General features: G+C 25.3%; 1 protein-coding gene across 4 annotated transcripts; it reads right to left on the reverse strand.

Moving 5' to 3' along the window:
* Nucleotides 1-651: 651 nt before the first annotated feature.
* On the reverse strand, nt 652-10,757 carry LOC112682345 (poly(rC)-binding protein 3-like). Of its 4 annotated transcripts, none has more exons than XM_025552911.1 (10): nt 8,292-8,594; nt 7,857-7,913; nt 7,676-7,792; nt 7,365-7,622; nt 7,209-7,289; nt 7,047-7,131; nt 5,327-5,501; nt 3,667-3,801; nt 1,393-1,425; nt 652-711 (listed from the first exon to the last, which is right to left on the reverse strand). In XM_025552911.1, exons 1-9 carry the CDS (start codon nt 8,397-8,399, stop codon nt 1,395-1,397), a joined length of 1,047 nt encoding a protein of 348 aa, XP_025408696.1. In that variant the 5' UTR covers nt 8,400-8,594; the 3' UTR covers nt 652-711; nt 1,393-1,394. The 4 variants fall into 4 exon arrangements, with proteins under 4 accessions (XP_025408696.1, XP_025408695.1, XP_025408693.1 ...); XM_025552910.1 differs by lacking the exons at nt 652-711; nt 1,393-1,425 and adding exons at nt 2,941-3,534; nt 10,676-10,757 and having other exon boundaries at nt 8,292-8,387; XM_025552909.1 differs by lacking the exons at nt 652-711; nt 1,393-1,425 and adding exons at nt 2,942-3,534; nt 10,470-10,669 and having other exon boundaries at nt 8,292-8,387.
* Between the last annotated feature and the right edge of the window lie 1,845 nt (nt 10,758-12,602).

Below are 12,602 nucleotides of genomic sequence, written 5' to 3' on the forward strand. Positions count from 1 at the left end.
AGTTTAAAAGATGCTGGTGCCACGATCTCCTGACCTAGGCATTTTATCCTAATCAAATATAGGGTCATATCACCGGATTGCTTTCCTTCTTGTTTGTTTTTTATATGCTATATTGTGTCCACAAATTTGCTCACTGTGCAAAAAATATACAGATTGTAAATATTATATTTTTAATAAAAAAAAAAAAGATAGTTAAGAGCCAGGTAAATAATTATTACATATTCAATATTTTTTACCAAACAATATTTTAGTACATTTTATTACATCCATATAACAATAATAAATGCATTTAAAAAAATAATCAAATTATTCTAGTCATGTTAACTTATTTGACAATTTAACAAAATCACAATAACCAGTGTTGAGTATAAAATGCAAATTTCACATTTTAGTATCCACTTTGTTCTGATGAAATTATAAATGCAATTTATAATAATATACTCCAAATATACTTTATCAATGAAATAGACAGTACATTTCCACGGAATTCAATTCATATTTCCTAAAAATATACATCAATATAGATAATAGTTATATTGCTAAATAATAATATTAAAAAAAAATCTCACGTGATATACAATCATATAAAAAATACATTTTTATATCAATGCCGAATGAACCAGTTTGTAGTTATTTAATTTATTTTTTTTTTGGAAAATAAACAAAAGGCAGCTCTAGTTGTTGTCACACAAGATAAATAACAATTAACACCTACAAATTAAATAGAAAGTAATTAGATTAATAACAAATAATTGTATGTAGCAAAAAGCAGTACACAATAAATTTAATTTAAGATTCATCATATTATTACTAATATTTTAGAATATAATTTTAAATTGGTACTAAATAATTAAAAAATTTGTCATATTAATTATTGAATAAAAAATTTAAATTACTATTCAAAGTTACTGTTATAAGACTTGATGAAATAAATTGGTAAAAAATATATAGCCACTTCTATATTTTAATTAATAATACTATAGATATTTATTTAGGGAAGGAATTATTTAATTAATTTTCAAGAATATATTTATTTTTTTCAGTAATTAATAGCTATAGCTATATATTCTGGATTCATAAAATACTTAAATTGTGATATTTATATTATTTTAACACACTATGTTTTAATGGCGATTTAATTTTATACTTAAACAGTCAAAAGTTCAATTTAAAGGAACCTCGTGTTACTTTATTATTCACTTTTACTATAAAAATGTTAAAGATTTCTCAATAGAAAAAAAATGTTTCTATTAATTAAATGTACATTTCAACTATTTATAAATTAATACTTTTAGTAGTTAAAAAATTAATGTAATTCATAAAATAAAAGCCATGAAAAATAATATGTATTTGATTTATAATTGGGAGATACGATGATATTTTGATACTTACATTCAAAACACATCGATAGCTCGACCAAGATTTCTAAAAATAAATAAATAAAAATATTAGTTAATATAAAATGGAGCCATAAATGTGAAACAGCTCAATAGAATAATTATGATAACAGATTGAATTAGCAAAATAAAAGGAAAATAATATTTATTTAGTAAAAAAAAAAAAAAAAACCAAAATTAAAATAATCATTAAAATTACCTATTAAATGTGTACTTCAGATACATATTTAGGTAAATTGATTTCAGATAATAAAAAAAATGTTCTTCATCAATGAATAAGCAAATATATTATTCATGAATAAAGAATGACAAAAGTCATAATTATTTGTAAATTATATAATAATACATTACAAAGTATTATAGCATATTATCAATAATTTTCAATATATAGGTACATGGTTAGTATTATCAAAATCTTTATTCAATAAAGTTAGACCACAAGGAGGGATCAAAGTGATAATGACCAGTAATTTTAAACTAAACTAGACATTTAATTATTTAAATTAACTGTACATACAAGAGAGAGATAACATACAGTAGTATAATAAATTTTGTTTAATTTTATAATTAATGTAAATTTAAAACTAGAATCAACACATTACAATTTATAATGTAATATACTAATCTATGTTACTCTTTCATTCCAATAAATTTTCAATTTATGAATACAAAGTAATTAGTTTTAAGTTAAACAGATATATTAAGATAAAAAAATAGAAAACATATTTTTATTTTATTTTCATCAACCTTTTATAAACATTTATTTTTGCTGTTCCTGGTTTATAACCTAACCATCATTTAATAGTTTTTACAATTTAAACAACAAATGGTTATATTTTAATTGAATAGATTATGGTTTTTTAAGATAATAAAATACAAAAAAATAAAATATTACTTAGATAGGGCTGTCATGAAATTAACTTCCATTATTTATATTTAAAAATGTTACCAACTATCTGTTTCCTAAATTAATATTAATTAAATCTCTATCTTTATTCAATTAAATTTTTATGTAAGCCAAAGACACTCCAAAATTCTACATTACATTATATCTAATTCATCAGATTCAAAAAAAAGAGATGAATTTCAAATAATACATTTTATCAATAAAATAAAAAGACAGTTCATTTTCTTATTTAAAAAAAGATTACAAGTTTTGGATAAATTATGTGCATTTCACTCATTTAATGACTCAATGTTGTAAAATTATAAAATATTTTACTTGAAAAATTATATACCCAAGAAAACATTGATTAATTATAAAAATATAAGATCAAGTAAATCAAGCTATTATATATTGGAGTCATTAATAATAAATTAAAAGATTAAGAAATAAATAAATAAAATAAGGAATACAAGATATATTATGAATAAGATCTACAAAAATAAAATGTAAGAACTAAAGATACAGGCTAGGTAGTAATTGGAAACAATCTAAGACTACAATGTGAAATATAATAAATTGGACACAATATAATATATTAATTAAAAATTATAAATTAAAACCTTAAAATGCAATAATTCCACCCATAAAATAAATTGGTTATGTAAACTAAATATTTAAGTTTAAATCCTAAAACAAAGTCACGGTAATTATATTAAAAACAAATGGATAACAAATAAAAGATCAAATTTCTTTCAGGCTTTCAAAAACAAGATTGTTTTTTTTTTTTTTTAAGAATGATTATGCTAAATAACTTTTAAAAAAAATACTTAAAAATAAGAAATGAAGATGGGTAGGATTAAACACAAGTATGAATATGAATAATTAGCGGATTTGGGATCAATTAGCATTCAGTAAGGAGCAAACTTGGTCCTGTCCGCTTTGGTTTTGTCGCCTGAAGGGCTGCGGTTTCTCTGGAAATAATTTTTCGGGCGATGAACACCCGTGGTCTGAATTGGAGGGGATTGATTGGCGCCAGATAAGGCTCCCAAGAGGTCGGTTAGGCCGCCAAGAGCAGATAAGCTGGATAAGGCATTAATGGCGCCCGGCTTGGCAAATAGTTGAGCCAATGGGATGGCGGACGACAAAGGAGATGCGGCCACTGTCGGAGGAGTAGGCAAGGTTGAGCTGGACCCATCATCAGGACTAGAGGATGAGTTAGCCCCCTCAAGATTGGCTTTCTGCAGTTCCACACTAGAGAAGAAATTGGGATTAGTGATAAAAAAGGACAAAAATTGCAATACGAGGGATATAATGGTAACACTAGGATTCATTCTCAATTATGTTTCCACGAATATTGTCTACAACATAAAAATAAAGTTGTACCTCATTTCAATTAAGTACTTGGCAACCGCAATAGAATCTTTATTCCCTGTAATTGTTATATGTCGATCTTCATTCTCACCATTTTCATGAGTTCCATCACCTTTAGCAATATGAACTAAAGCACCACTTATTTGTCTACATAAAATACATATACATATAATTTAATATAGTCTTTATTATTTATTTTAATAATGTAAATAAATGTAACCTAATAAAAACTAAGATATATGTTCAGAAAACACTTATATAATTCCATTAATGCATAATATACTTCAGAAATTGAAGTAAATGTACAACAAATAAAAACATTCTACTTAATATTAATTAATTGATGAAACTAATAACTAAAACTTTGGTTTCATATACAATTATATGCATTATATTGCAACATTTTCGTCATAAATAGCTATAATTGGTACAAGCATTATTCAGAAATAAATTGTATTAAGTATAAAATTTTGTTTGTATTGTAATATGCCATATACCACTAAATTAGCTATCTTAGAAAGAAAGCTTAGAACATACAGTACAGTAGAATCTCAGTAATCCAACAAATATCCAACCACGCTACTGCAAGATTAACGAAAACAGCAGATTAATGGGGCTCAAATAAAAATGCATTTCTACTTATTGAATTTTACTTTTTTATTCATATTAAAAAATAAATAACCTTATTTAGTTTTATTGCAGCACATAAATAATACACACATATTCTGTTTAATTAATCTTTTGATGGGACAGGTTTAAAAAAAATGATCGATTTGTTTTTGTTTGAAATAGTGCTTTTAAGACTTTTTTGTAGTCGATATAAACACCCAATTATAACTTGCATCTACTGTGGTGGAGTGAATTATTGTTGAATAGCTACTCCTTCTACCGAAGATTTAAATATCATTGACAAGAGTAATTTTATGATTATTCGTCGAATAAAAATAGATTAATACAGCCGGATTACTGGAGGTACCAGATTTCTGAATGATCAGATCACCAAGACTTTACTTTATATATTTATATTAAAGCTCTTAAAACACGTGTCACGGAATTCACGTGTACATGTGAAATACATGTTTATCCAAAATATATATCCATTTTTACAATGGTAAAATTAGTAATTTTATGTTATACACTTGAAGTTTTAATAAAATATTAATAGTACAGTATTAAGTTAAGGATATACGTTTTTATTTTGGATTTTACACGTAACACATGAATTCCGTGAATTCACGTGTATTAAGAGCTCTAATTTATATTGTTTATGTGTGTATATGTGTGTGTGTGTATTAAAACTAATTTATTGTTAACAATGAAAAATTATTAAATACATTAAATATAAATTTTTAATAAAACTTTGAAATATATTTCTTTATATTTTATTTTTATCAATTCATGCATATCATACTTCAATAAACTTAAATGCATAATTTGCAATGTTATTACAAACAAATTTTACCTTAATTATGAATACTTTAAATTAATACTATTAAATCAGTGGAACCAATAAAAACAATAACTAAAAAAAACCCCTTCAAAATCACTTATTTTAGGAACACCTAGATAAGCGTTTCAGTTATGTACTATAATACATCCTATTCAATAACAAATCTATGTAGATACTAGTACCATTGTGTTGTACACTCAATATAATTTAGTAAAACCTTACCGAATTTCTGCTATTTTACTTCCTCTCCTACCAATAACACAACCAATCAAATCATTAGGTACAGTCATAGATACAGTTTCAGTGTTGGAATTAGAATTTTGATTTTTGTGATCTCCACCATTACGATTTTGACGATTGCCTGTTCTCAATTGACTTCCAGCTAACGCAGCCAAAGCTAAAATACATTTTTAATCAAATTAACATAAGTCATAAGATGGGGGTAAAATACTGAACTGAATTTGTTCAATCATTTTTAAATGTTTTTTGTTTTATTACAATTTAACAGGTTATATTATAAAATACAAAGTCAAATTTTTATATTTCTATAATTATATCACTTTATAAAATTTATATATAAACTGGAAAAATAAATTCTGGAATTTAAATTTCTATATAATGACAAAAGCTATTTTGTAATAGAAGTTATTATGAAAATATGAAGTATCAATATTGAAAATCGAATAATTATTTTTATCATTTCAGCTAATAAAATAGTATAGAAAGATGTCAGAGCGTATCTAATACCATAATTTACTAATACATTTCATTATTGTAATTGTACAGATTACATAAATATTATCTGCAGTAATAGCACATTTAGTGCAATTGAATAAATACCGTAATAAAAGATAAAAAATTATCTAATTTATTAATTAGCCAATAAATCTATTGGACAAGCTTTCCTAAAATTGTACATAGGCTATAACTATGGAACAATTATTTGATTTTCAATTAAAATGCTTTGAAATGTTATAACAACTTGTACTAAAATATTTATTTACTTTTTAGTACAATTTAGTTACTTAATAGAAGTTAAAATTTCTGAATTTTTCAGGAATTCACATCCAGATTTATTTCTAATTAGGATATGGCAGTGTTTAAATACTTACTATCTAAGTATACAGTGGATTTCACTTAATGTTACTATTGGTTATATGAGCATTATAGTTTAGTCCCAATTCTAATACATATTAACAAAGCTAAAAGACACCACTTAATGGAAACTTAATTAGGTTTAGGAGGCAGTTTATTTTTTATTATAACATAATTTCAGCATCTACACATTTTTCAAAAAGATCTTTAAGTTAGTAATGATACTCTAGTCAGGATCTTTACAATGTCTAATAGCTGAACATTCATGTATTCCAAAATCAAAAATCCCAAACTTTCCAAGGTAAAAAACATTTAACAAGAAACTTTCAATTCAAACTAAATATGTAGTGAGAAACAATTTTCATTCACAACAAACCTTGGTTTTTACATTTCTGAACCCATGTTGAAAGCCTAAGCTAAAGTTTTAGCCCAGAAAACAAGCAATTTATAGCTACTGTTAGTCGATTTAGTAAGTTTAGGAAGAGACAATATTAAATTTAAACATGTGCATAAGGTATACAATTTATTAGTATGAACTCTTATGTATTTTATTTAGCAATATTTTTTAAATTTGATGGTAGAAATGTAACATGAAATGCACTCATTTTAAAATTGAAAACTTTAAGACTTTATTGTCTTTTTTCTATTTATTTCGGTTTTTATGGACAACCACTTAATATGAGCAAAAGAAACTGATCCCAACATGTCCACATTAAATAGTATCTACTGTATATGAACTATATAAGTATTATTAAATACAATTTTTACTCAAATTATAACATTATATATTATTTACTGCTCTTTAAAAATTAATGTAATTAAATCAATTTTATTATCATATACATACCAGCTGGATTGATACCACCTGTAGACGCAGTTCCTAAACCAAGAGCTGCAAGACTGGCTAAAGGATTAGTGCGTTGTCTCCCAAACTAAAATAATTTTTAACTTAGTAATAAAATTGAAAGAATTATTGTTAATTATTTAAAACCAATATGAACTAACTTACATCGTTACCAACTGCACTACTAGCAAATCCTGAAGTTTTACTACGAGGATCATAGGGAATAGTGGCACTACGTGGTGGAGACTAAAAATTAAAAATTATATCATGAAAATGTAATTAAGATTTAATTTATATTATTATAAATTAAAATGTTATTACATCTAATAATACATTGCACACTTGATAAACACATTGTGATATGGTGTTTGTAGTACCAGTAATTGAAACAAGACGTTCAGTTGAATTTGGCAACATATCAGATGCTACTTGTATAGCAGCACCACTTGATTCTCTAATTTCTTTTATTTTGCATCCTCCTTTCCCAATGATAAAGCCACATTGAGATGCTGGCACAATTAACTTAAAAGTTAATGGTGCCTTAGGACCATTCCAATCACCATTTTGTCTTTCAAAAAACTAAAAATAAAAAATAAATAATAACTATTTACGGTATTTAATAAAATTCTTACTTCTTCAACTTTTAATCCAATAAGTTCAGTAGCCTTACAAATAGCATTTGTAGTTCCAGTAATAGTAACAATACGTTCTGGAGTTGAACCATCAGAAATTAAAACTCTAGCCCCAGACTAAATAAATATATAATAATATTTGTAATACAATAAATAATACAAAAATGTTAATACAAATTACTTGATCTCTTATATTTTTTACAGTCTCACCTCCCTTACCAATCACATTTCCAACTTCCTAAAAATTAAGAAAAAATTGTTTACATAAATGATCATAACACTGTAATTGATTATTATAAAATTAAAACAGTTTTATAATAAATCTATATACGTCTTAATACAATTTATAATTTAACTATCAATATGTATAAAAAATACCAAATATAACAAAAAAATAATTATAAATTGAGTAAATTATTTCCAATAAAATATAAAAATACTCAAAAAATGAGAAAAAATATAAAAAAAATTAAGTTATAAAAAAACTTGTTATTTTGTTTTTAATTTTTATAGAGCAATAAATTATAAAACATAATAATATTAAAAAATATTAATATTTAAACAAAGAACTAATTTTTAAGAGAGATAACAATTAAAATGTACTTAAAATACATACTCGACCATGAAATAAAATCCGTATTGTCAAATTAACATCATTGTAATCATTGAAATTAGACCCATTGGAATTTTGCTGTACGTTGGCCATTGTATCCTTAAGAGACATTGACAAGAATAAAAATTAAAGAACCAAATAACTATAGATAAAATTTATCAATTAAATTATCATTACTAAATTTAATCTATTAAGTAATTATAACACATTTGTAGCATTTAAAACTAATCAATAGACAACAAACATTTTAAAGGAAACAAATTATAAAGCAGTAGAACATTACAACTATATAATAGTACTTAATCTCCAAAAACAAAATACGAGACCTGCGTAATAAATAATAACAATTGATAAGTCTTTTTACCATAATTAGAAATTAGAATTGTATTGATAATAAGGTACATGATAGAAGCTAGAACGTTTATGCAGTGTTACCGTATATAAAAAAATTGAATACACTCAAATATATATTCATAGTTAAATATCTTCATAAAAATGATTTAAAATTTTTTTTTATATATATATATTTTTTTTTATTTAAATAAAATACGAAATATTTACAATTTGAATCTTTTATGATTTAATCATTAAACTATTAATAAGTACCTAAAAATGTTAAGTAAAACTATTATTTTCTTAGGTCTTTGATTTTTTGTTAGATTTATATTTAAATTTCAACATTTTTACTTGGTTTGCAAAGGTAGTATTATACTCTTTAGAACTATAATATAAGTAAAATTAAAAATTATAATTAATAAGGAAAAAATGTAATTAATTTCAATTTTAAAATAATACAAAGGATTAATGTTTATAATATAGAGTTCTTAGACATTTTCTTTAAAAAAAGGAACTAATTAATGTTAATTATTTTTAATAGAAACTAGTTCCTTTTCTCATTCTTAAATAAAGAACTTTTTTCGTTACTCAATAATTTTAAAATATAATTAAAATAATTAATAGTTGAATAGTTTATCCAGTTTTTAGCAATGTCTCACAGATAAAGCTGATTTAACTGAATTAACATTAGTAAACATTGTCAATATAATTGTAGATAGGATTAACTTTATTATACAAAAAAACTTTATTGAAAATAAAAATAATAATTAAGTTAGCTACCCATATATAGAGTTGCTGGTCAAAACAGCATATTAAATCAATTGCTGAATAATATTTAAAAATAGTAAAATCAATCAAGTAAAAAAAAAGTTATAAAAAGGAAGGAATGAAAAATATATATATATATAAAGGAACTATGTATCTGATAAATTATTAAAAATAGAACAAACACTAGGATTGTTTTATAACCAAATAGTTAAAAACTAACACATAAGTTAATTTTTAAAAATGTAGTGGAATAACATATAAGTATTTAAGTAACAGATACATTTATTTAACCTTTTTTTTTACGAATGACTAGGATACAAAATAATACTATTACTAGCTGATCCAGCATAGGTTGTACTATCATAAATGATCAAATAATGTATTATAACTGAATAAGATTATGCCTTTCAATCCGGCGTTAGTCGCACTATGGTCAAAATGACCGCACTTTTTTTACATGTTATTCTATATACACAAAATTAAATATAATTAGAATATTATAATATCATTTTTAATAACATTATTGAAAGGTATACCGAGTATCAATGGTTAAAATATAAAACATAAATGTTTTATTAAAAATGTAAAAAAAGTCCAATCATTTTGACCATAGCGCGACTAATACCTGGATAAAAAATCAAATCAAATTTAAGTTATTATAACATTCATGAAACTTACAATGCAATGTTTTATAAAGTAAAACACTTAGTTTTATTAAATTAATCTTCTTAAAAACAACAATTAAATAATAAAGAAAAGTCATTGATTATATTCAATAATTATAAATTATACAATTAAATGTCATAGATTCTATATTTGATGAAATTTTAAGAAATCATTGAATACCAACTTTAAAAATATTTATAATCAATTGAAGACTAAACTAACATCAATCACTTGTGTTAATTTTATCGGGAGTTTATACTTGTTATACATCAATACATTTATGGTTTAATTATATTAGAATTTAAAATTAATCAGAAAAAAACATTTATGAAGGATTTTAAATTGTATCAAATTGTCTGTAACAATAATTTTGTACATCAAAACGTTAGTAAATTAGCAAAAATCACTAACCTTAGGTGTGTTTAATATGCAGCGGATTCTTTAAATAATACACTGTGTGAAAACAAAAGAATTCTGTGAATTTTTCACCAAAACGGTAAAAATAATAGAAGAAACGTTGTTAGTTAACTGTTTTAGTGCATGAGTAGAAAATACAGCTGTTAACTATAGCCGATAAGTGTAATAATTATATTAATTATTCAGTGAATCACATCTACCTCGAAATGGCGTTGTGCACTCCAATGCGGTAATAAATTAATGCTGCCGAACGCCGATCACTGTTAAGAGCCCACTACATTTTGATAACGCATACATTTTTTTCTGTAATCATGGAACACCAAACGATGCAAAACGGTGTTGGGAATGCAAATGTTGCAGTGTTGCCCACCCACAGTCCTGCGGAACAGTCGACTGAGTTAACACATTGATGGACATTCTGAATTTTGGTTTTTTTTTCTTAAGTTCCTTCAGAAACGCAAAAGTGATTTTTGACCACTGCTATAGCAGTACTGTCTACCTACATGGTAATATCAAATACGTATATCCAGGGGCGCAATTTCAATTTAAAAACTGGGGTTTCTAAAGCCCTTCTATCTCTTCCTGTTTCTTAATGGTCATATACACCCGCAATCCATACAATTCAACAGTTATTAAAATATTTGGTAAATATTTGAATATTTCTAAATTTAAATTGTTCACTTTGATTTTATATTTTTATTGCGCATATAACCCATCTGTAAACACAAATGTTTCATCACATTCTGAGTGAAGCGAAGAACATGATGGTTTTATAACAGAGGCGGCTCCAAAACCTTGGTTAGGGGGGGCCAAGTTATAATTTTACAAAATCTTATACAGTGGCGGCTCATGAGGTTCACATAAGTTGGTACACAAATAATTTGTAAGATATGTAGGTTGGTAAAAAAAATATTAATTTTAACATAGGTATAGGTACATGTAACATAATTATCTATATATATATAAATATAAATGAATTGCTGTTCGTTAGTTACACGAATAATAATATACGTTAACGTCAGTGGTCGATAGTAAACAGAAACATAATTGTTGTTTTGAATTTAAGATAATGACTAACAGTATCAACTAATAATCGGAATATAATAAACAAATGTGAGTAAAAATAAATCATAATGCCGATGCCAACGCGCAAGAGTGCGCCGACAGAAAATAATTCACTGAAAACAATTTAAGTGGTTATGTGCACAGAAACGAAAGTGCACATCAACGCATGTTGCGTGTTTCGACTTGTTTTAATTTTTACATTGTACAATTGTGCACACTCAGTGGCGTGCCGAGATAAAAATTTTTTTGATACCAATTACAAATTCTAAATAACCACCCATCCACCCTTAATTAAATTCATCTTATTCAGAATTCATATATCAATATTTCTCTACCTAAAAATATACGATAATATGTGATTTACAAATTATTATCCAACAACCACCCACCCCTTTTTAACTTGATGCCTGGGTTTCATTAAGACCTATATTCGGCACGCCACTGTGCACACCAATAGTGTGCACTACTGCACCACTATAACACATCACTGATACCGTTTCGTCGCGGACAACCACCTGCCCGTTTGGCCTTCGGAAACCCCATCTAAATATTATATTATTTTCATAATATTCTGAATTTATATTTTTATATTTTGAAAAATAATCTTAATAACACTACAGGTATTATTTTGTTGTATTATTATGGTTTATGTTTTCAGTTTTTTTGAGTTTGAGTAGGTAGTGCACGTGCACTTGTGCACATATACACGAGCCGCCACTGATCTTATAACAAAAAGAAAACAACAATTTTTACAACACAAATTTAAGTTGTCTATTTTTAAAATTGACAAAAATATCAATAATATGATCTATTTAATCTAGAATTTCTTTTTTATGATAAGTATACATTAATTAGACATAATGCTGATAATCTATCTTCAGTGGTGTATTGGAGGGTATACGCGGGTATACGCCGTATACCCGCATCCTTCTTTTTGGATTATGCGTATACTTTTAAGAAAATTCGTCTATCATGGGTATACGCTAACCAGTGACGGTGCTAGAGTTTGGGAGGCCCTGAGAAAAATTAATGTTGGGCCTTATAATTTATATTAATAAAATA

This window comes from Sipha flava, unplaced genomic scaffold (genome assembly GCF_003268045.1).
Source record: "Sipha flava isolate LNK unplaced genomic scaffold, YSA_version1 202_pilon_pilon, whole genome shotgun sequence".
NCBI lineage: Eukaryota > Metazoa > Arthropoda > Insecta > Hemiptera > Aphididae > Sipha > Sipha flava.

Excerpts from the sequence above, each read along its gene's own strand:
- LOC112682345 (XM_025552908.1), bottom strand. The coding sequence starts at position 8,399 with ATGTCTCTTAAGGATACAATGGCCAACGTACAGCAAAATTCCAATGGG. Across the intron at positions 7,132-7,208 it reads GTAGTGCAGTTGGTAACGAT|TTTGGGAGACAACGCACTAA; the intron begins GTAAGTTAGTTC and ends AAATTATTTTAG. Across the intron at positions 3,802-5,326 it reads AGTAAAATAGCAGAAATTCG|ACAAATAAGTGGTGCTTTAG; the intron begins GTAAGGTTTTAC and ends TATTTTATGTAG.